The 24,122-nt window shown below is 43.2% G+C and overlaps 1 protein-coding gene across 5 annotated transcripts in view; it reads left to right on the top strand.

Annotated features, from left to right (window-relative positions):
- The window catches only part of WDR37 (WD repeat domain 37), a 214,529-nt gene that overhangs the window by 86,931 nt on the left and 103,476 nt on the right, over positions 1-24,122 (top strand). For all 5 annotated transcript variants that reach the window (XM_089668733.1, XM_089668732.1, XM_089668731.1 and 2 more), the window contains one exon: positions 6,974-7,150. In XM_089668733.1, coding sequence (XP_089524859.1) covers positions 7,013-7,150 — 138 coding nt within the window. In that variant the 5' untranslated portion in view covers positions 6,974-7,012. The remainder of the gene's footprint in view (positions 1-6,973; positions 7,151-24,122) is intronic.

The following is a 24,122-nucleotide window of genomic DNA, read 5'->3' as shown; positions in this document are numbered from 1 at the left end:
GCTGATCTAAACTGAGCTCACCCCTTGTGAAAGGGGGCTAAAGCCCAACTCCAGCAATTAGAAAAGTAGCAAGGATAGATTTTTTTTTTTTCTTTCTTTTTTTTTTTTTAAATTCCTGGATTTGGGCTTTAAAGGATAGACACAGTTTTCTGTTCATTCAAATCCCACTTCATACTTTTCACATTATAAAAACAGCAATACCAATAGACACCTGCCTAGCTGGCAGATTTACATAGCCCTGCTAAATAACAAGCTGTAGCAATCATCAGCCACAGCAGATCTGTTAATGCTCGGTGCCAGCTGGCGCTGCTAAAGGTTTTACCACTTCAGATGGTAAAGCTTTCATCATCAATCAATTTCTGATCACAGTGTTTGTACATTGATAATCCTATGGCTGCGTCGTGCGGAAGGTCATTATGCTGAATAGCTAATTTGTCTTTCCATCTCTATGTGCTGTTCTGATCATATCTGTTTGTATGCTTTGCATAATCCCAACTTAATCTGAATCTCATTTGCTAAATCTTCTTCTGCATCACACGAACTGGCAAATGGTAGGGCGAGACATCAGGGTGGGTGCGCAAAACTAACAGCTTCCTTGTGCGTTCAGCTCTGCCAGTTGGTGAAAATGAGAGAAAAAGAAAAAAAATGTCACAGCCCGATAGTGCTAGAAACAAAAATATTAAGGTTGGCATTAGCAGTGTGGCTGATCCTAGCATCTTTACTGATCATAATGTAGGGCAGCGTTTGTTGACTTTAATAAACTATGCATATCTTTACTATAGGCAGTGTCTGTCCTGTACTTCAGCTGTGGGTTGGCTTTTCTCCTCGCCATCTGATGGGAACGGCAAAAACATTTGTAATTCAGTAGGTGCAGATTTCAGTATCATTCGAGCTTAGATCTATAAGGGTTCATGCACACTGTACAAAAAAGAAAGAAAAAGGGTGTTCTCTTGGCAGAAAAACCACCTATACAGAGGGTTTTTGTACACGCATTTTTTTTTCTGCCTGAAAACTCTCAATAACACAACCCAGAAAGGTGTGGTTTTATTTAATTATTTTTTTGTTTTCTCTACTTTTTAAATGCTGAGTTTATAGAATATGTAAACTCAACATTTCATATTGCTGATATGTGCCTGCCGTACCGTGTACTTGTGTAAAAAAGGATTCTGTTCTCTGTATTGCTTCCTTTGAGCGAAATCTTTGGTGTTCCTGCTCATCCCTCTGCTTTCCTTCTAAAAAATGACCACACCAGGCATGAGAGCACATCGTGGTCAGTTCTAGCTGTGCTGGGAACTCAGCCTGCTCACCTCCAATGGTCAGACTTCTGCTGAAACATCTCCACCCCCCCTCCCTTCCCGAACAGCCATTCACTGGGAATTCAGTGTGCTTCTGTTTCTCCTCTCTCACCTCTCTACGCAGTTGAGAACAGATGAAATGCGATCACTTATAAAACGGGGGAAAAGGGTGTTTCCAATGTTTTTATTATATCTATATTAATTTGTTTTACTTTTCATTTCTGTTTTAAATTGAACGGGTTGTTTGACAAGGTGAAGGTATACATATACTTTAAATATGCCTCTAGACATCCTAGTGTGCATGGACACAGTATAACATTGAGCTGCTTCTACAGGCAGAACCCCCCCCCCCCCCCCCCACACACACACACACACACAACTCCTGTTGAATTTTTTGAGCCCAGTATGCATGGACCTTTAAAGCCAAACTCCAGTAAAAAAAAATAAACTAGTGCATTGAGCATCGGTTACTTTATTCCTCACTCTTGATTTCAGACACCTATTCCTAAGCTGCCCTGCAGTGTAATGGATCAAAGCTACAGTTTCCTATGAACCAAGCTGATATTTTCAGATGTTTTCCATGCTTAGAATCAGGGTGGATTTGATTTAAATCACAATTTAAATCACTAGTCAGTAAGGCTTGATTTGAATCCTAGTTTTCTACATAAAGACTAATTCTTGCTGGTATAACTTTAATATGCAAGTAGATGAAGATTTTTAGAATAACAACTTTTCATATTAGTTTTTTTATCCCCAGTTTATAGGTTAATCCTTCATATTTGGACAACTTTTCTGTTGTACTTAAGAAGGAGAAAAATAATCATTACCTTAATAATAACAATTTAAATAGATTTATTCAACTGAAACAATAACATTCCAGAATATGTTATTTGCTTAAACAAACATCCATGTTTGTTAACTAATTTCTGTAAACAAAATATATATATTTTAAGAAACTTAGACTGTCAGCCCCTTCCTCCTCACACTTCGTTTCACTTTCTTCTTGTGCAGATCTATTCCACTCCAAACAATCAGAAAAATATTGTTTCTATTCTATTCACTGAACTTCTTGAAATTTAGCACTGAAGGGGTTGATTCTGTATTCATAGGTTTGTAGAAGTTAGGATGAAGGTCTTTTTCTTAACTCTGTTCATGTTATAACATTTTTGCTGTGAAGAAGAGGCATGTGATCTCCGCTGAGTCAGATTCAGTTTTGAGAACTGCAAAAGTAAACCAATCATCTGTGATAATATCTTGTAGGCAGAGAAACTGCCCAATAATCTTACAGAAACCTCTGGAAGAGCATGACATTGTGAATGGATTAATGGAATTTATTTACCAAAAAAATTAAACATATACAGCCTTATTCTACATAATTAAAAAACAAATCTTTATTTCATGATGGAATAACCTTTGGATGGTAATCTATTTTCCTCAAAAAGCATTTTATTTAAAAAAAATCTGATTTAAATAAAAAAAATTTCATTTAAATAAAAGAAAATACTATTTAAATCATAAAAATCCGATTTTAAATAAAAAAAAATCTGATTTCTTTGATTTTTTAAAAAAAAAATCACTGATTTTTATCCACCCTGCTTAGAATTGTAGGAAGATGAGTCTGACTCCATGATTAGTGGAAGTAAACTCGCACTGGACACTTGTACCTACAAGTAAGGTTTATTGTAAGGATGGAATATCTCCTAAACATGCACAGTTTAGTAGATATTCATTTTCCCTATAGCCGATTACGTCATCGGCGCATGCACTTTGGAAAGGAACTCCATATATGTGCCTTTTCTTTAGAGCTCTGTGCCGCGTCCAAGGCTCCCGTGCGCATGCGTGGGAGTGACATCATTGGCCAGAGCCCACGAACCTGGTAGGAAGACCGTGTGATGATGGAAGCCCTGTCAGGTGTGATTGCGTACCGCTAGAGGGCTTCGTTCTAAGGTAAGTCTTTTATAAGGTGCTAGTATGCACATTATGACATTATTTTGCAGGAAATTATTTTTTACCAGCTTAAAGTACAAGTGAACCCTCAGCTTGTAAAACAACCCATTGAGTTTCAATTATAAATGAAAGGCAAAACGGTTGTGTATAGATCTAAAAAAAAAAAATTATAAATACCTTTTTTACAAGTGATCACATGCCCTGTGTTCTCAGCTGCAAAATGAGCATTGAGAGCTAGAGGAGGAGAAACGGCAATATACTGGTCTTCGTAGTGAATGGCTTTGTGGGGATGTAGGAGTTGCTGTGAACTGCATTCATAGGGAACTTTTTTGAGTGTGGAATGCACTAACAAATGCATCCCAGAGCATCTGGTGTGAACTAACCCTCAGCCTCTGCTTTCTGTTGTGTGTGCTAGGAGGCTGTAACATAAATTCCGGTGTTCTTCCCCTTCCCAGGTGCTTCATACAGTCCTCTTTAAACATTAATGGCAGTGCACAGTTGTACTCCAGGTATACTGTGTTGCTATTGTAAACTAGAGCAGCCTTTCTCAATCAGGGTGCCCAGGCACCCTGGGGTGCTGTGAGGTTTCTTCAGGGGTGCCTTGGCAAAATCTCTAAATATTGCCCAAAACTTGTATACAAGCCAGCGGGTGTAAAAAGCCTGCCTTTTAGTTACACAAAGCCACAGGTTTCCATTGTGCACCATTACAACCTTCTAGCTGCCAGCGTCCTGACAACCAATGACATCGTCAGTTGCCTGCACAGCATCCTAGTTTGATCCTCCCCTGCCCCTCTCCATCAGTGTTGGGGTTACATTAGCTCAGTGATGGAGAAAAACTGAGGGAGAAGAGAAACATTGGAATATTACTCACTACCAGTGTGCAAAAGTGTATTTGCTTTGGAAGAATAAATCACCTCTAATGTTGGGTGTCCTACATGTGTGGACGTTGCTGCATTATATAAAACTATTAGAATAGTTTTTCACATTTTGGAATGGGGTGCCCTTTTAAAATTATGTACAGTCTAGAGACACCCCATTTTAAAATGGGGTGCCTCAAGACTGTCCATATTTTTAAGGGGTGCCTCGGGACTGTCCATATTTTTAAGGGGTGCCTCGGGACTGTCCATAATTTTAAAGGGTGCCTTGACTAAGAAAAGGTTGAGAAACAGTGAACTAGAGTATAGCATGCGGGCATATGCAAAAAATGACTAATTTTTCCATTGTTTGGTTAGGTCCGTAGGCTATACTTCTTATACTTAGTATTTATGTGACTTCTGCCATATACTCCTAGTACAGCTGTGAACAGCCATTCATGTCTATGGGTGGCTATATGCAACACTTGGACTACATTGAAGGGGGGGACTGGACTTTACATTGAACAAGCTCAGACTCCCGTGTTCACAAGTCCGTACAAATGCAGTAAAAATTCAGCTCAGCTTCTCCTTGGTTTTCTCATAATAAACAGAATGAGCAGCTTGTTCTTTTCTCCTTGCGGGTTTCCTAAGCCTGTTTATGAACATTTACAGAGTTTTGGTTATCATGACCTTCCACTGCCTAGTGGCTGTGTAACTGAAATGGAGACAACTGCATTAAAATGCCATATATTAGCTTCAGTACTTCTTACATTTTGGGGAAAAAATAGATTTGTAAAAAAAAAAACTTGTGGCTTCCAGCTAAGACTTCTAAAACGTTAATCATCTTAGCAGCATATTTAATCATTTATGATGATTGCCACTAAATTGAACCACTTAATTTTGAATGAATATAAAAATGACTACATTTATGAGAAGTGTTCATTTGTTCATTAAAGCTTAATTCCAGACAGATGGCTAAATACGCCATTGATATCCACTTTTATTTCTGTCCATCCAGTCCTGAAATTTACTGGCAGATAATGAACGCTGGTGATAGAATAAACCGACTCCTCCATCCACAGACACAAGGTGGATGGAGGAATTCCCCAAATGAGGACATTATGTTCTGACACTGGGAAACGAGGCTGTCATAATACACTGATCAGAAGCTGCAGCCCCTGATTGACAAAAGTTTTCCAGCGTGCTTGTTTGACAGATGTCAAACTAAAGGGGTACTTCTATTCACCAGGGACAGCCACTTGCTGATCAAAATCTGACCGTTCCCTGCTGAACCACCCGAGCTTCGATCCACCTGCTTTAGCCAGCATGAAGACTTTTTAATTTTTTTTTTTTCCTCATTTGCTGACCAGCAGTAGTACATTTACTGATGACCAGCAACATACCTGAATGTCGCCCTGCTCATGTGAACAGTGCTTGATACCGCTTTTCGCGGCCATAGTATCATGTGATCGATACAACCGATTATAGCGATCACATGTAAACAAAACTGTCATGAATGTCATCCATCCATGACTGCTTGCATACTATTGTGATTGATCACCTAGTACAAAGCTGTTTACAGCAGCCTTGTACCATGTGATAGCTGTAGCCAATTACATCATCACAATAGTAACCATGCTGTCATGACTGAAAGCCATTCATGACAGGTAAAACTATTGCTTATAACAGTGATCATCACTAAAGCCAAAATGTCCAAAGTTCACAACGGTGCAGCTGGAATTGACACATGACAATCTGCAACTATCAACTATAAAAATGTCATACATTTCACAACCACTGCTTCTAGGTGTGTGCTAATACTGCCATGTAGTAGTGGTGAAGGGTTGACATAGCCAAGACTAACAGGTAAATTATGATGGGTTCTCACCATCCCTGCACAGTTCTCAGGTCTGTACACCTGCTGTGTCCATTATGAGGGGTTCCTACCATTCCTGTTCTGAGTTTCTGGGTGGAACATTAGAGTGTAAGCTCCTCTGGTGCTATGACTAAAGTGACTGGCTCAGTGATCTCTGTACAGCACTCTTGTATATGTCAGAGCTATATAAATGTATAATACTGTGTGACTTTGGGGAGCCATTAGAGTATAAGCTCTGGTACAGAGGCTGAAGTGACTGGCTCAGTGATCTCTGTACAGCACTATGGTATATGTCAGCAAAAAAAAACATTCTGAAATGCACTAATAAAGGTATACCATATGGTAACACACTTTAGTGTAGTGGTCTCCAAACTGCAGCACAGGGGCCAGGTACGGCACTTGCTTTTATCTGGTCCTTTGGGGTGCTATCCCTCCCACTGACACCAACAGTGGGGCACTATTCTTCCCACTGACCCCAACAATGGGACACTATTCTTCCCACTGACACTAACAATGGGGCACTATTCTTCCCACTGACACCAACAATGGGGCACTATTCTTCCCACTGACACCAACAATGGGGCACTATTCTTCCCACTGACACCAACAATGGGGCACTATTCTTCCCACTGACACCAACAATGGGGCACTATTCTTCCCACTGACACCAACAATGGGGCACTATTCTTCCCACTGACACCAATAATGTGCACTATTCTTCCCACTGACACCAGCAATGGGGCACTATTCTTCCCACTGACACCAACAATGGGCACTATTCTTCCCACTGACATCAACAATGGGGCACTATTCTCGCCCTAATACTAAAGAGAGAGCATTAACTCCCACTGGCCACAGTCCAGCCCCTCTAAAGTAAACCGGCTCTTCGTTTAGAACGTTTGGAGACCCCTGTATTAAGGTAAAAAAAACTTTGGCCTTGAGAACCACTTTAAATAATTGTATTTTAAAATAAAATCTGATTTTTTTTTTTTTTTTTGTAGTTTTCCTTTATTGTGCTGAGAACCAAAAAGTGAGGCGGGATGCCCACAGAAAGTGGAAGCTGGTCGGCTGCGCGGCAGACGAAACAGAAACGCAAGTCTAACAGCCTGACGTTAAAACGGACGAACAGCTCAGAGCAGGATCGGCCTGGTCTGCAGAGGGACTTGCTGGAGGGACAGGTAAATTCGTAGCTCTATGGTGCTTATCTGTTTTGTTATGAGCAATCGTTTCCTGGTGTATTTCACTGATAGTGGTGTGGGTGGAGGGCTTGATCGAGCTGCAGATTTATTTGTACCACTTGAAAAATTATGGAGTTGGGAGCTAGTACTCCCTTGATCAGAGTCTTTTGATGGGGAATGGTAGGATCCTCTGTCAGTTCATACTGCTATCTGGTCCCATTGGGAAAATTTACCTTAACTACCTGTCTCCATGAAAACCATGGAGGCACCCAGTGATTATTATATTTGTTATTTAAATTCACTATCTCAGTTCCGGATATTGCTTCCCCCCCCCCCCCCCCCCCTTTCCTGCCCAGGCCAATTTTCAACTTTCAGCGCTGTCACACTTTGAATGACAATTACTCAAGCATGCAATGCTGTACCCAAATTACACTTGTCTTTTTTGTTTTTGTAAGAGTGCTTTCTTTTGACTAGTGCAGTGGTCTCTAAACTGTGGCTTGGGGGCCAGATGAGGCTCTTTGCTTGCTTTAATCTGGCCCTTTGGGTGCTATTAATATTCACTGATACCAACTGTGGAGCATATTTCCCCCCACTGACACCAGCGACGGGGGCGCTGTTCCCCCCCACTGACACCAGCGAAGGGGCGCTGTTCCCCCCCACTGACACCAGCGACGGGGCGCTGTTCCCCCCCACTGACACCAGGGACGGGGGCGCTGTTCCTCCCACTGACACCAGGGACGGGGGCGCTGTTCCTCCCACTGACACCAGGGACGGGGGCGCTGTTCCTCCCACTGACACCAGGGACGGGGGCGCTGTTCCTCCCACTGACACCAGGGACGGGGGCGCTGTTCCTCCCACTGACACCAGGGACGGGGGCGCTGTTCCTCCCACTGACACCAGGGACGGGGGCGCTGTTCCTCCCACTGACACCAGGGACGGGGGCGCTGTTCCTCCCACTGACACCAGGGACGGGGGCGCTGTTCCTCCCACTGACACCAGGGACGGGGGCGCTGTTCCTCCCACTGACACCAGGGACGGGGGCGCTGTTCCTCCCACTGACACCAGGGACGGGGGCGCTGTTCCTCCCACTGACACCAGCGACGGGGGCGCTGTTCCTCCCACTGACACCAGCGACGGGGGCGCTGTTCCTCCCACTGACACCAGCGACGGGGGCGCTGTTCCTCCCACTGACACCAGCGACGGGGGCGCTGTTCCCCCCCACTGACACCAGCGACGGGGGCGCTGTTCCCCCCCACTGACACCAGCGACGGGGGCGCTGTTCCCCCCCACTGACACCAGCGACGGGGCGCTGTTCCCCCCCACTGACACCAGCGACGGGGCGCTGTTCCCCCCCACTGACACCAGCGACGGGGCGCTGTTCCCCCCCACTGACACCAGGGACGGGGGCGCTGTTCCTCCCACTGACACCAGGGACGGGGGCGCTGTTCCTCCCACTGACACCAGGGACGGGGGCGCTGTTCCTCCCACTGACACCAGGGACGGGGGCGCTGTTCCTCCCACTGACACCAGGGACGGGGGCGCTGTTCCTCCCACTGACACCAGGGACGGGGGCGCTGTTCCTCCCACTGACACCAGGGACGGGGGCGCTGTTCCTCCCACTGACACCAGGGACGGGGGCGCTGTTCCTCCCACTGACACCAGGGACGGGGGCGCTGTTCCTCCCACTGACACCAGGGACGGGGGCGCTGTTCCTCCCACTGACACCAGGGACGGGGGCGCTGTTCCTCCCACTGACACCAGCGACGGGGGCGCTGTTCCCCCCCACTGACACCAGCGACGGGGGCGCTGTTCCCCCCCACTGACACCAGCGACGGGGGCGCTGTTCCCCCCCACTGACACCAGCGACGGGGGCGCTGTTCCCCCCCACTGACACCAGCGACGGGGGCGCTGTTCCCCCCCACTGACACCAGCGACGGGGGCGCTGTTCCCCCCCACTGACACCAGGGACGGGGCGCTGTTCCCCCCCACTGACACCAGGGACGGGGGCGCTGTTCCCCCCCACTGACACCAGGGACGGGGGCGCTGTTCCTCCCACTGACACCAGGGACGGGGGCGCTGTTCCTCCCACTGACACCAGGGACGGGGGCGCTGTTCCTCCCACTGACACCAGCGACGGGGGCGCTGTTCCTCCCACTGACACCAGCGACGGGGGCGCTGTTCCTCCCACTTGTGTCAGGACCTTTTCTACTCCCAGTGGCTACAGTCTAGCTCCACTTTAAGTCTGAAGCACAGTAAACTGGTCCTTTGTTTATATAGTTTGGAAACTCCTCGACTATTGGAACTAGGGCCCCATATATCTTTGTTCTTGATGGTGTTGTTCCATTACCTATCTCCATGTGACAGCATTGTCTCCCCTACAAGATCACAGATTGTAGCTGTCAAGCTTTAACTGCTGCCTATACTCCTGTAAGGGAGATTTCACTCTATTTGTCCTGTTTACCATTATTCCCAAGAGTGAAAGTGAAAGAAAATCCCAAGTTTTGGATCTCACCAAACCTGGAATACAGGGGATATCTTCCAATGAGGACAGTACTTCTGACAACCTTGGTGACAACCAGGGATTCCCTCACTTTGGAGGGATTTCCTCTTACTTTGTTTTGGCTATTGGACAGGAAATGAAGGGAACCCCCCCCCCTTCCTCAATGAACAGAGATGGCAAAAAAGAAACTGGCAGAGGTTATCACCCTCTCTTACTCTGTCCAAAATAGGGGGGAAAAAGTTTTTTGCCTTTTAGTTCTACTTTAAATCTCAACTGCAGTTTGAGAACCCCGTTTGTTGCCCCAACCTCTCTGGAACATTCTCTTCCGGGCTAGATGATGCTCTTCCAGGGCTAGTTCAAAATTGCAGAACAGGGAGTCTTTGGGGGGCATTGCCGGAGATAGGGAGTATTACAGCAACAATTGTTTTTTTTTTTTTTTTTCTAATTTGTTTTTACAGGTGCAGAGTTGGTTATTTTTTATTTTATTGTAATCTGGAGTAGGACTTAAAATTATAAAGACCTCTCCTACCCTTGCTAGGGTTAGCTATGGAACACCTAATTTGCAAAGTTTTGCATGGGATGAATGTATGTATTTGGTATACGTAGATATATGTAATTTCAGCACCTGTGTGTGCTCAGCCGAACGATGGTAAAAGTGCTAAAAAAAAAAAAAGATCTGGAGGGGTGCTTTAAGCTTGGGTTCACACTGATGCAGTGTGGAAAATGCAGCGATTCCTGTGTGTTTCCCACACTGCATAGCAATCCTACTGTGTTCAGCGCTTGCCTGAACTGGATCGCATCCCTGCGATCCATTTCCAGTGCGAATAGAATATAAGCTGCCCACACCTTTTTGATGCGGATGTGGTGCGATATGAGCCATCCACACCCAGGTTAAAGCAAAACTTACTCTTAAGCACCACAAGACCTTTTTGAATTAATTTTTAAATGACATGAATTGACATGTTGCAGGTTATTTTGAATTTGCTTAAATATGTTCACACGGGCTTTTCTGATCTTTTACAATTCATGATTACATAGAAACAATAGAATCTGCAAATCCCACAATCCTGTTTAATCTGCATATTTCCTTTCGGATCTGCCTGCTTTGTAGAGTGATTTTTCCTATCCCTCTCTATTTTATGGTCTGTACCAAGTATGTTCACTGAGAATACAAATACGTGTAGATACACAAAATTGAACTTTTTGTAGTGCAAACTGTAGGGTGGTGGAACAAAGACTAAAGTTGTCACTTGTAGTAATTAAGCAGAATATTAGTAGCGATGAACTCTGATTTGTATAATTTGGGGAGGTGCTACATAGTAGTCTATTAATGTTCTTCATAACTTAATCCGTGTGCTTTTCCCTGAATTGCACATCACTTGTATGTTTTTAAATTTTGTTGCTAAAAATGGTCATGTCCAGTTGTAATAAAATCAGAGACAGATTCTTTGATCAGCTTTACCAAGCCCTCTGTGTATATGCAAGTTTGATTTGTGTACTGTCTAATAACCCTTTTGTTTATAGTGTCTTATTTCTTCTTTTCCTTTTTTATTACCATTTTTGGCAAGTTTTGCCTGGCTGTCTTTTTTTTTTTCCCCATTTTTTTACACGCTTGTATGTTGTATCAAATATTTGATTCTCTTTTAGGCCCCATTCACACTATATGCGTTGGGCTGCAATAGCCAGCTTTGCCCAACTCAGTCCTAATGCATAGCGAAGACAATTTGCATTGTGTCCTTCTAGCTCAGTTGACACCAAGGTGTTTGCAGTGGTTCACAATGAAAAATAGCAGAATGTTCTACATTTTGTGCCACATGTTGCAATGTACTACACTGCATTGTATTGTGCTGTGGTACATAGAAATGTATTGAAATGTCATTTTGTGAAAGTATTATTTAGGTTGTGTTTTTTTTTTTTTTGTTTTTTTGTAATTTGTATATATGTCTTTAATTTGGATGGGGAAAAAAATCTAATAAACATATGATTAAAAAAATGGCTTGATGCTCTGCCCCTGTACATCATTAAAATATAAAAGTTTGAGGGTATGCCAGATCCAGGTTTTCATGCCATCAGTCGCTGTAAATTAACACTATTTTTCCAGCATGCAGCTCGAGCATAGCATTAGCTCTATTCGCTTTATTTCTGTGACTTTAGCAACAGGAACCTGGTATTGATTATACGCTACATTGCCAAAAGTATTGGGACACCCCTCTAAATCATTGGATTCAGGTGTTCCAATCACCTCCATAGCCACAGGTGTATAAATCCAAGCACCTAGGCATGCAGACTGCTTCTGCAAACATTTGTGAAAGAATGGGTCCTCTCAGGAGCTCTCTGAATCCAAGCTTGGTACTGTTAGAGGTTGCCACCTGTGCAATAAGTCCATCCGTGAAATTTCCTTGCTTCTAAATATTCCACGCTCAACTGTTAGTGGGATTATAACAAAGTGGCAGCAACTGGAAACAGCAACTCAGCCACAAATTGAACTGCCACATAAAATGACAGAGTGAGGTCAGCGCACAGTGCATAGAAGCCGCCAACTGTCTGCAGAGTCAATACCGAACGACCTCCAAACTTCGTGTGACCTTCAGATTAGTACAACAGTGCATAGAGAGCTTCATGGGATGGGTTTCCATGGCCGAGCAGCTGCATCCAAGCCTTACATCACCAAGTGCAATGCCAAGCATCAGATGCAGTGATGTAAAGCACAACACCACCACTGGACTCTAGAGCAGTGGAGATGTGTTCACTGGAGTGACAAATCGTGCTTCTCTGTCTGGCAAGCCGATGGACGTGTCTGGGTTTGGCGGTTGCCAGAACAGTACTTGCCTGACTGCATAGTGCCAAGTGTAAAGTTTGGTGGAGGGGGGGATTATGGTGTGGGGTTGTTTTTCAGGGGTTGGGCTTGGCCCCTTAGTTTCAGTGAAGGGAACTCTTAAGGCATCAGCATACCAAGAGATTTTGGACAATTTCATGCTCACAACTTTGTGGGAACAGTTTGGGGATGGCCCCTTCCTGTTCCAACATGACTGCTCACCAGTGTACAAAGCAAGGTCCATAAAGACATCGATGAGCAGGTTTGAGGTGGAGGAACTTGACTGGTCTGCACAGAGTCCTGACCTCAACCTGATAGAACACCTTTTGGATGAATTGAAGTGGAGACTGCGAGCCAGGCCTTCTCGTCCAACATCGGTACCTGACCTCACAAATGCGCTTCTGGAAGAATGGTCAAACATTCCCATAGACACCCTCCTAAACCTTGTGGACTGCCTTCCCAGAAGAATTGAAGCTGTTATAGCTGCAAAGGGCGGGCCAACTCAATATTGAACCCTATGGACTAAGAATGCGATGCGGTCTATTAGACCCGTAGTCTAAAAAAAGTATCGTACAATGTGATGTACATTAATGGGGCTGGCAATAGTTCAAGCCTAAAACTGGGTATACATGTTGAAGTTTTTTTTTTTTTTTTTTGCTTTTGATTTAGCCAGGGGGTTGAACAAAAAAAAATGTGCAGACGCTGATTCACCACAAGCGATGTTGATGCAGGGAGCTCTCCCGCTTTACTAATTCAACCAGTTCATTCCCTGCTTTTTATTTACTTAAAAATAAATAAAATAAGCAAAAAAGAAAATAGCACAAAGTATATGTTGCTTGCCTTCCGTGATGTGTCCCTTATGCTGCTGTGTCCTCATTTTGCTGAAATCTTCCACCCCTGCTGCAGTAATCTTCCTGTATGGCAGGGGTTAATAGAACTGAGACAAGGGTGACAGACGCTCCTCAAGAGTGACCAACTATATCTGCCCATTCCAAAGCTTCTATGAATGGAGGACGGGTGGATGATTGAAAGATCCACCCCTTCCATTCATAGATCAAGTTGCATTCATAAAATGCTATTCCTAGATCATGTTTCTTTCATTCATTCATTCATTCATTCATTCATTCATAGCTTCTATTGATGGAGGAGTTGGATGGAGAGGGTGGGCATAGTGCTTGCCACAGCTCGCTCAATTCTGTTAAACCCTGCTTCATTGGAAGACTATAAGGGTGAGGGGGCATTGGAAGAGGAACATTTCACCTAAAACAGGGAAAAACCGCACAAAAGATGCATCGCACTCAAAGTAAGGAATGTCCCTTTTATGCTGATTTTTTTATTTTTCTAAATTTTTTTATTATTTTTTTATTTTTTTATAGTAAAGTAAGCTTAGGCTTTATTTAATGAAGGTAATTAATGCAGGTATGCAGGGCAGGTTAAATAACGGTGGTTTGGGCTTTTAGTCAAATTCCCATTGTAAATAGACAGTGCTGATAAGATGGATTTCTGCTGAACATCAGCATTTTTTCCATTGGCTCTAATTTTCCATGCCATGAAGTAGAAAAGTGTAGAATTTATTGTATGTTATCAGAAAGCATTGACCTTCTGCCTGTGAGTTATTGCTCCAATAAAAGTATTGTTTAGTCTGCTTGCAGTTTGTAATTGCTGATCTTGGGGTGAATGACTTCCTTTTCTGTCTTGCCCATAAGAATCTCAACTCAGAAGTACATTCGTGTGGGTACTCGTGTACTTTCAGATACTATGACATCATAACATGGGATTTATTCCAACATTTGGGAGGTTTATAAGATGCATTGGAGAATATTGTAAAACTTAAAATCTGTTGAATTCATTAAAGGCTTAGATCACCTTTCTGAATATGTTACACCTGTATTTAGGATGTAAAATGTGCAGCAATCTCCCCCCACACCATTGTGACAGCGGACAGGGGATCCACTCACCGCACCCACTAAAAAGTTCTTGACCCTTTCCAAAACTGCAGTAGTAGTAAAAGCATAGATATGAACATATCCCATAGGAAAGCATGTTGAGTAGACTGTAGTGCATTTCAGCAAAAAGTCTAAATAAAGGCTGTTCATTTTTGCCTAGAGTGCGCTTTTTAACCTTACCTTCTAAAAATGTTCGTTCCCCGTTGTACTGATTTTAGGGTGTCTTGGTCCCTGAGAAAAAGGGACTTGAGTCTGGCTTCACTTGCTTGTTTTGGATAAGTGACATGGAAAATATTGAAACTGAGAAGCTAATTTTCCAGATGAAAGCCATATGTTGATCAGAACTTTATTTTTTTTTCTTTTTGAGTGCTGCAGGGATTAAATCTTGTTGCATAATTTCACAGATGCATTGTGTCACTGCTATTTCCTGATGATGGGACCCTGTGCAGCCTGAAATATTCTGTGTCTTTCACTGGGACTATATATAAACCTTGCTTACTGAGCAGTACTGGTGACCTGGTGACATACTTTCTTCTGCAAACATTGAAACCAGACACAGAAGAGCAGTTGTTATTTTTACAAGGAGCAATCTTTAAATATATTTATCTATTTCAGGTACTTATATAGCACCGTCAATTTCCGAAGCGCTTTACATATATATTGTACATTCACATCAGTCCCTAACCCTCAAGGGGCGTACAATCTAATGTCCCTAACTCACATTCATACATACACATACTAGGGACAATTTTAGACAGGAGCCAATTATCCTACCAGCATGTCTTTGGAGTGTGGGAGGAAACCGGAGTACCCGGGGGAAACCCACGCAGTCACAGGGAGAACATGCAAACTCCAGGCAGGTGGTGCCGTGGCTGGGATTCGAACCAACGACCCTAGTACTGCCAGGCGGAAAAGCTAACCATTTAGCCACTGTGCTGCCCTAAAGTTCTCACTCAGAAAGATAATGCATCTAAGCACCACAAACTTAAAACTGTTTAATTCACTTTTACTATTCAAAGTAAACTCCCCCGTCCATCCATGTCTCCAAGGTTTGTTTGGCTGAGAAATTACTTTAAACACCCACCTAGCATTTCTAGCTGCAGCCATCTTGAGTAAGGGCAGTAGATTCATGTAGCATTTACTTCCTGGAATCCATCTGCCCCTAGCTCAGGCATGCAGGGTGGGGTGTGCTTAGCTGAGAAAGCCCCTCCTCCCTTTCTGAAGGGAATGTATGGAATGTATGGCGTCATTTGCCTAGGCATGGAAAACAGGAAGTAACTGAAGGAATATAAGTTTGAAACTAGTTGATAGGAAAGTATATCAAATCTATTTACTAATGCTAGCAGCATAAGGATCAAAATTGGTTAATGTTGACCGAGAGTGAAGTTCCACTTTAGGTGTTTTTGCCAAGTAGTTTTGGATAGATGGAGATGGACTAGAACACCTGTCAGGTCTTTTTTCTTTTTTTTATAATTTACTTTTTATTGATTTTCAGGGAGAAACTGAAGATATATGTAAAAGAAAAAAAAAAAGTTTAAAATAAGTACATATAATATACTTTCCTATCTATTTACTTATGCTAGCAGTATAAAGATTAAAATAATCGATGTTGATTGAGAGAGTGAAGTTCTGCTTTAAATACGTGGTCCATCGTGTATTTCTTTAAGACATACCTGGGGAAAAAAAATTTCAGCCCACTGCTCCACCTTATTCTAGACGGCACCTGGCTGAGAATTTGGAGGGGTGGTTAGGAGCAGTCTTGCACTAGAAGAATCGGAGGATTAAAGCCGTGTTCCAGTGAAGAAAAAAAAAAGTCAGCAGCTACAAAACCTGTCCCTTGATCCCGCGGTGTCCCCCCACAGCCCATTTCACCGGCCGCCCTGTGTTCCCGGCGCCGACATCTCCAGTGTGGGCACTCAGCTGTGACAGCTTGTGACTTCACAGCCGGGTGCCCACTGTGCATGCGTGATTAGTGCTGCACTTTCGGAATGGTCCGTAGTCTTCTGGGACATGTCAAGTGACCCAGAAGACTACAGGGAGGGAGGATAAATTTTGTTTCCGATCGCATAGGCCAGCGGTAACTAAATGATGGTCTGCGAACGGCCCCAGCAGCGCGACCGCCAGCCCGCAATGACAGATCCGCCGCTGAGCAGGGCAGTCATCACGGCAACATGACATCACGTGTGCCCCTCCCCTTTCAGCTCACTGTCTCTCCAGCTCCCGCTCCCTGCCTGTACACAAGCGTCCAGCAAGGATCCCGGCACAGCTCTTGTCTGCCCTCAAGGTAGGGTGTAGTCTTACAGGGGCACTAAAATGGGCACATTGCATGTTAAGGGGTACTCTGGGCACAACATAAAAATGTGCCCATCAGCATTCCCCTTATTTTATGTAAAGGCGTACTCTAATGGGCCCATTTTATGTTAAGGGGCACTCTGATGGGTACATTCTATATTGTGCCCATCAGAGTGCCCCTTAATAAAAATGTGCCCATCAGAGTGCCGCTGAACATAAAATAAGGGCATGCTGATGGGCACATTTTGTTAAGGGCACTCTGATGAGCACATTTTATGTTCAGTTGCACTCTGATGGGCACATTTATATTAAAGAGCACTCTGATGGGGAATATGATGTAAATGGGCACTCTGATGGGGAAATGTGATAGAAAGGGGGCACTCTGATTGGGAAATATGATGGAAAGGGGTACTTTGAGTGTAAGGGGGCATTCTGACGGGAATACCTGATGTAAGGTGGCAATGTGACAGGGATACCTGATGTAAAGGGGCACTCTGATGGGCACACCTGATGTGATGGGAATACATGATGTAAAGTAGCACTCTGATGGCCACATGTAATCTAAGGGGGCACACTGATGGGCACACCTTATTCAGACCTCGGCCAGAAGAAAATTGTAGTGACAGGACCTCCTTGAATTTTAATTCAATACCCCTTGCCTAGGCAATCGCAGCAGAAGTGGGAGGTGGATACCTGTCAGTTTTGGGTAAACGCTTAGCCCCCCCAGCTCTCCAAAGGTGCTAATCCTTAATGGGGAGCGGGAAACCAGTTCTCAAAGCGGAACTTCCCCTTTTGGGTGGAGCTCCGCTTTAAGTATACACTATATTGCCACAAGTATTGGGACGCCTACCTTTACACCCACTTTCATGAACTGTAATGGCATCGCTTTCTTAGTAGGGTTCAATATTGAGTTGGCCTACCCTTTGCAGCTATAACAGCTTCAGCTCTTCTGGGAAGGCTGTCCACAAGGTTTAGGAGTGTGTCTATAGGAATATTTGACCATTCTTCCAGAAGTGCATTTGTGAGGTCAGGCACTGATGTCGAACGAGAAGGCCTGGCTCGCAGTCTCCACTTTAATTCATCCCAAAGGTGTTTTACTGGGTTGAGATCAGGAATCTGTGCAGGCCAGTCAAGTTCCTCCACCCCAAACTCGCTCAGCCATGTCTTTATGGACTTTGCTTTGTGCACTGGTGCGCAGTCATGTTGGAACAGGAAAGGGCCATCCCCAAACTGTTCCCACACATTTGGGAGCATGAAATTGTCCAAAATGTATTGGTATGCTAACACCTTAAGAGTTCCTTTCACTGGAACTAAGGGGCCAAGCCCAACCTCTAAAAGACAACCCCACACCATAATCCCCCCTCCACCAAACTTTACACTTGGCACAATGCAGTCAGGCAAGTACCATTCTACTGGCAACCGCCAAACCCAGACACATCCATTGACTTGCCCAACAGAGAAGCGCAATTTGTCACTCCAGAGAACACGTCTCCACTGCTCTAAAGTCCAGTGGTGGCATGCTTTACACCACTGCATCCAATGCTTGGCATTGCACTTGATGATGTAAGGCTTGTTTGCAGCTGCTCGGCAATGGAAACCCATTCCATGAAGCTCTCTATGCACTGTTGTTGTGGTAATCTGAAGACCTGAAGTTTGGAGGTCTTTAGCTATTGACTCTGCAGACAGTTGACTACTTCTGCATACTATGCACTGACCTACCACTTCGTGGCTGAGTTGCTGTTATTCCCAGTTACTTCCACTTTGCTATAATACCACTAACAGATGACCGTGGAATGTTTAGTAGCAAGGATGTGTTTCGGATGGACTTATTACACAGGTGATAACCTATCATGGGACCACGCTTTTATTCACTGAGCTCCTAAGAGTGACCCATTCTTTCACAAATGTTTGTAGAAGCAGTCTGCATGCCTAGGTGCTTGATTTTATACATCTGTGGCCATGGAGGTTATTAGAACCCCTGAATCCAATGATTTGGAGGGGGGTCCCAATACTTTTGGCAATATAATGCATCTGCATCTCCGCTCTCTTCACCCCTGGTCAAAAATGCAGTTAACCCATGCATAGGAAGGAAAACATTTCCAGGTCTGTTTTAACTGATTTACCAGATTGAAAAGAAGCTGTAGTCTGGTTGCTTTAACTTACAATGTCGCTGTTTGCATTACTTCATTGAATACGCCCACCTGCTGTAATGCTGTGGACATTGCATTGTCAACTCATAAATTATGATCACAGGTGTTAGCTGAAGGGAAATGTTCTTCTGTGCCTTTTAGTTTTTAGATATCTCTAAAAAAAAAATGCATCTGTAGTATATATTAAAGGCTTTATAAACCGCAGCCACAGTACTAACACTGGCAGAGAACTATAGAGTAAGCAAGTTGTACTAAATGCTGACCCACACAATTTATTGATCTCCCTCCAGTCGATAATTTCCTACCACATTACTGCATGTTTAAACACCACTTCTGCTGCAATGGATTGATTTCCCTAGTTGATTCATCTTTGCATTGACCATGTGGCTAGACTGGGCTCAATACACTGGAAGGCAATACATCTTTGTCTTTAAAGCGGTATTTAACACACAAAATGTAATATATTGCAGTTTTCAGTCATTAGATGTGGTGGTTGCATTAGTTTTCTCGTTTAGGCATTTATTTCTCTGTTTTCACCTGGTAATCTGGCCAGTAACACACCTCCTATATTAGAGCACCTCCACTGTGAATGAAGGAGCACTGGGGGCACCTTTGGACAGTATCATTGTCAGTCCGGGGGGAGGAGCGTGTTAGATGTACTAGCAGATCTAGATACACGAAACAATTTGAAGCCAAATTCCAGCTACCACTTTATAAGCAGTTACAGCAACAGTTTTGTTACTTTTTGGGATAAGTGTTTTACATAAATAAATGGTTTGTCATAGCCTGTAAACGGCTTCATCTGCAGGACAGCTTGTTCTGTTGAAAAACAACAGACTCACTGGCAGGATCAGGTAAAAATATAGGAAAGAGAGCCTGAAAAAGAAATCTGATGGAGTCATCACATTTAAGAACTGGTAAGCTGCGGTATAATAAATGTTTGGGTTTAATACCGATTTAAAATGGATGTAATAACTCAAACCAAAAGCCTCCCCTTCTTCCAATGTTTTTATATTCTATTAAAATAACCTTCTTTCGCAGAGCTAACTGCATCCCTGCTATCCAACACCTCTATTGTTCAGGATAGCATGTACCCCGCTGAGTGCCACTGTTCCCATTGTACTTGGTCCTGTAGGGATGTAGAGGCTTGTGAGAGGAACCATGGTGCCCAGCAGGGTACTCCCTGGCTGAGAGTGAGGTGTGGACAAGCTGTCCAATAGAGAAGTTGGTATACATCTGCATATGGCAGCTTCAGGCTTTTTTCTTTTTTTTTTGAAGTAGAAGAAGCAATGGGGTAGTTTTTGAAGAGGACCTGAATTATGGAAGCAAGCAAACGGCAAAGGACTAGTCACCAGTGTTGCTACTGGCTCCCTACAGTTAATCTTTTGACATGCCCTTTACACTATGGGATGTAATTATTAAAAAAAAAAGTTGCAGAACTCGATGTGTGAAATTGCATGTCCACTTGTTTTGTGTGAATGGGGGCAAAAACAAACGTTTTTATTTAATTTTTCCTGGGTAAATGTAATGTTTTGCATTTATGCAGAAGAGTAAATCAGGAACATTTTTTAATTTATTTCAGGTACTTATATAGCGCCGTCAATTTACGAAGTGCTTTACATATATATTGTACATTCACATCAGTCCCTAACCCTCAAGGGGTGTACAATCTAAGGTCCCTAACTTACATTCATACATACACATACTAGGGCCAATTTAGACAGGAGCCAATTAACCTACCAGCATGTCTTTGAAGTATGGGAGGAAACCCGCACAGGGAGAACATGCAAAGTCCAGGCAGGTGGTGCTCTGGCTGGGATTTGCACCAATGACCCTAGTACTGCCAGGCAGAAGTGCTAACCATTTAGCCACTGTGCTGCCCAACACAGCATTATGGTCGCTAGATGGAGCTGACCGTCAAAAAGATAAAAGTATTTCCTACAATCTTCACCTCCATCCAGTGGCCATTGGATGCAGTGTCACCTGGATGTGGTGGCTTGCAGGGCTGCGGCATTTAATTGAAACATAAGTAAATTAAAGACCTACAGTATCTCACAGAAGTGAGTACACCTCACATTTTTGAAAATATTTTATTCTATCTTTTTGCCATGAGGTGCCATGTTAAACTTCCAGTGACCAGTATGAAAGATTGAGAGCGATAACACCAAATTTAACACACCTGCTCCCCAGTCACACCTGAAACCTTGTAACACTAAGTCACATGACATCGGGGAGGGAAAATGGCTAATTGGGTCCAATTTGGCCATTTTCACTTAGGGGTGTACTCACTTTTGTTGCCAGTGGTTTAGACATTAATGGCTGTGTGTTGAGTTATCTTGAGGGGACAGCAAATTTACACTGTTATACAAGCTGTACACTCACTACGTCACATTGTAGCAAAGTGTCATTTCTTCAGTGTTGTCACATGAAAGATAGAATAAAATATTTGCAAAAATGTGAGGGTTGTACTCACTTCTGTGAGATACTGTAGTTGTCTTCTAAGAAATCTTCGAAACTATCTTGCAGTACTTTTGTGTTTTGGCCTTGGTGTGTTTTGGCCTTGGCCCTGTAAAGTCTGCTTCTACATAGCGAAATATCAGATGTGAAATTAGGCTAAGTGATAGAATGATGAGCAATATGTAAAAAGCTAGAGTCATTTGTACATTCGGCTCTAAAAATCTTTTATTAGATGCAATTTTATCATTTTCTTTAGTGCTGAATCCGTAGAAATCACTAATCCCTAAATGTTGTAAAGAAAAGGAGGAGGTTGGGGAACATATTACTCACTAATTCTTTTAGTTGTATTAGAAGGCATTTAGTGCATTCTTGCAGTGTGATGCGTAAATCTTGCTATAGTCTTATGTAATCTCTGCCTCCACTCTGTTCACTTGGGCATGGCAGTACAAAGAAATACTTGTATAGGAAAAGTCTGATGTGCCTTTTCGGGGTGATGAAAAGAGAGAGGGGGATGAAAATAGAAAACTGGACGATGCAGAAGTTACAAACCAGGTCTCAGGATTCATTGCTTTGCCTCTTTTTATGGTAGCTCCCTCTTTTTTGTCCCACCAGCTTTTTATTATTTATTACAGGTACTTGTATAGCTCTGACAATTTACGCAGCGCTTCACATAGTGCATATATTGTATATACACATCAGTCCCTGCCCTCAAGAAGTTTATAATCTAAGGTCCCTAACTTACATTCATAAACGCTCTAGGGCCAATTTAGACAGGAGCCAGTTAATCTACCAACATATCTTTGGAGTGTGGGAGGAAACTGGAGTACCCGGAGGAAACCGTCGCAGGCACAGGAAGAACGTGCAAACTTCATACAGGTGGTGCCGTGGTTTGGATTTGAACTGACGACCCTAGTACTGCCAAGCAGACGTGCTAACTGCTTAGCCACTGTGCTACCTGCAGTCTACCGCTACACATCATTTAACCGCTTTCCCGGCACCCTATAGTAGAAATACTTCTACAGGGCAGCAGGGGTGTGCAAAATCACTTGTGTGTATATATACGTGATTTTGCATTTACGGGTAGGGGGCGCATGCGGTCACTGCTATGAATCACTGGGTCCCAGCCGGTGATTACTCGCCGGCGTCAAGTACGTTTTTGCCTTTAGTTATACTTTTGAAGCCTAGGTATAGCTAGCATTAAAAACAGAAAATCGGCACAGTCAGTAGGATGCTGATTCCTCTTCTTGTAACTAAAATCCTCCTCCATCTCTGCTCTCCACCACCATAAAGCAGGGGTTAATACAACTAATGGGCTTGTTACAGGCTCTTATGAAGAGAGCCCAACTATGCCCACCCTATCCATCCAGCTCTTCTATTAATAGAAGCTGTACTACAGCTTCTTAGAATGGAAACCGTATCTATGAATGGAGGGGGGCAGAGCTATCAATCATCCACCCACCCTCCATTCGTAGATTCTGTTTCATTCATAGAAGCTATAGTACAGCTTCCATTTTTAATTTTGGCTACACCTTGGCTTTAAAGCCCACCTACATCCAAAACATTTTATTTTAATAGTGTGGGGAATGTCTGGTGATGTCACGAGTATCTCCTTTTCTCATCTGGCAGAAATGGTTGGCTGTCCTTATTTCTGTACTGAGCACACTCGCGTATTGACATGTGGGCGCCAATCTGACCAGGTACTATAAGCCTAGGAAGCGTGATGTATTCCCAGGAGGTGTGTCCATGACAGCCTAGGCTTACAGGAAGTAGGTTACATAAAGCTCAGCATCATTCAATCCAGAAAAGGACTGTTGCTGGATCACGGAGCATTGAATGGGTGGGTGACAGCATCAGAGCTGAGCTGAGTAGCTGTGAGAGCTGCTGCTTGTACACTTTTTTTGTTTTTTCTTTGAATTGTAGAAAAAAGTTGTTTAGGTTTTAATAGCTGTTGAGAGAAAATAGAGACGCATTAAAAGCATTGTTTTTGTATCTGCTGACTGATTTAACCACTAGAAGACCGCAATACGTATATAAATGTTGCATTTTTCAAGTGGTTTACTGGGGTTATGGCTGAAGAAATCACCCATACCTTTTAACAATGAGATCCCTCTGAACAGCTGAACTTTATTTGGGGTTAATCAGAGGCACTTTAAATGATGACAGGTGTGTACTGACTCCTATTTAACATGATTGTGAATGTGATTGCTTAATTCTGAACACAGCTACATCCCCACTTATAAGAGGGTGTAAACACTTATGCAACCACATTATTTTATTTATTATGTTTACCCCCCCCCCCTTTAAAAGATTTCAGCTTGTTTTTCATGCAAGATGTGCAGTTTATAGGTCACATTAAAAGGTGGAAAAAGTTCTGAAATTATTTATCTTCGACTCATTTTTTTAAATCACAGAAACCTGACATCTTAACAGGGGTGTGTAGACTTTTTATATCCAGCGCATATGTATATGTGTTTTATATATATATATATATATATATATATATATATATATTAAAATGTTTTGGGCTTGTAAGTCATTTTCTAGCCAAAAAATGAAACTGATCTAAACGTGTAAGCAAATGTACCAAAAAAAAAGCTTGGTCTTCAAGTGGTTAACCATATTGTGAATGGGAGCAGCAGTAAAACAGAATGGATGTTAGAGCTGCAAAACAGAAGGGAGAGCCTGTGTATTTATTGGGCAAATAAGGCTTGCCCCATGTGAATGTAGAATTACAAACTATAGATGTGAAAACTGTTTTAGACCCAGCTCATATATATATATATATATATATATATATATATATATATATATA

The sequence above is a fragment of the Staurois parvus genome, unplaced genomic scaffold (assembly GCF_062004578.1).
Source record: "Staurois parvus isolate SC_StPar_1 unplaced genomic scaffold, SC_StPar_1.0 ptg000061l, whole genome shotgun sequence".
Taxonomy (NCBI): domain Eukaryota; kingdom Metazoa; phylum Chordata; class Amphibia; order Anura; family Ranidae; genus Staurois; species Staurois parvus.
This window is presented reverse-complemented; position numbering and strand designations above follow the sequence as displayed.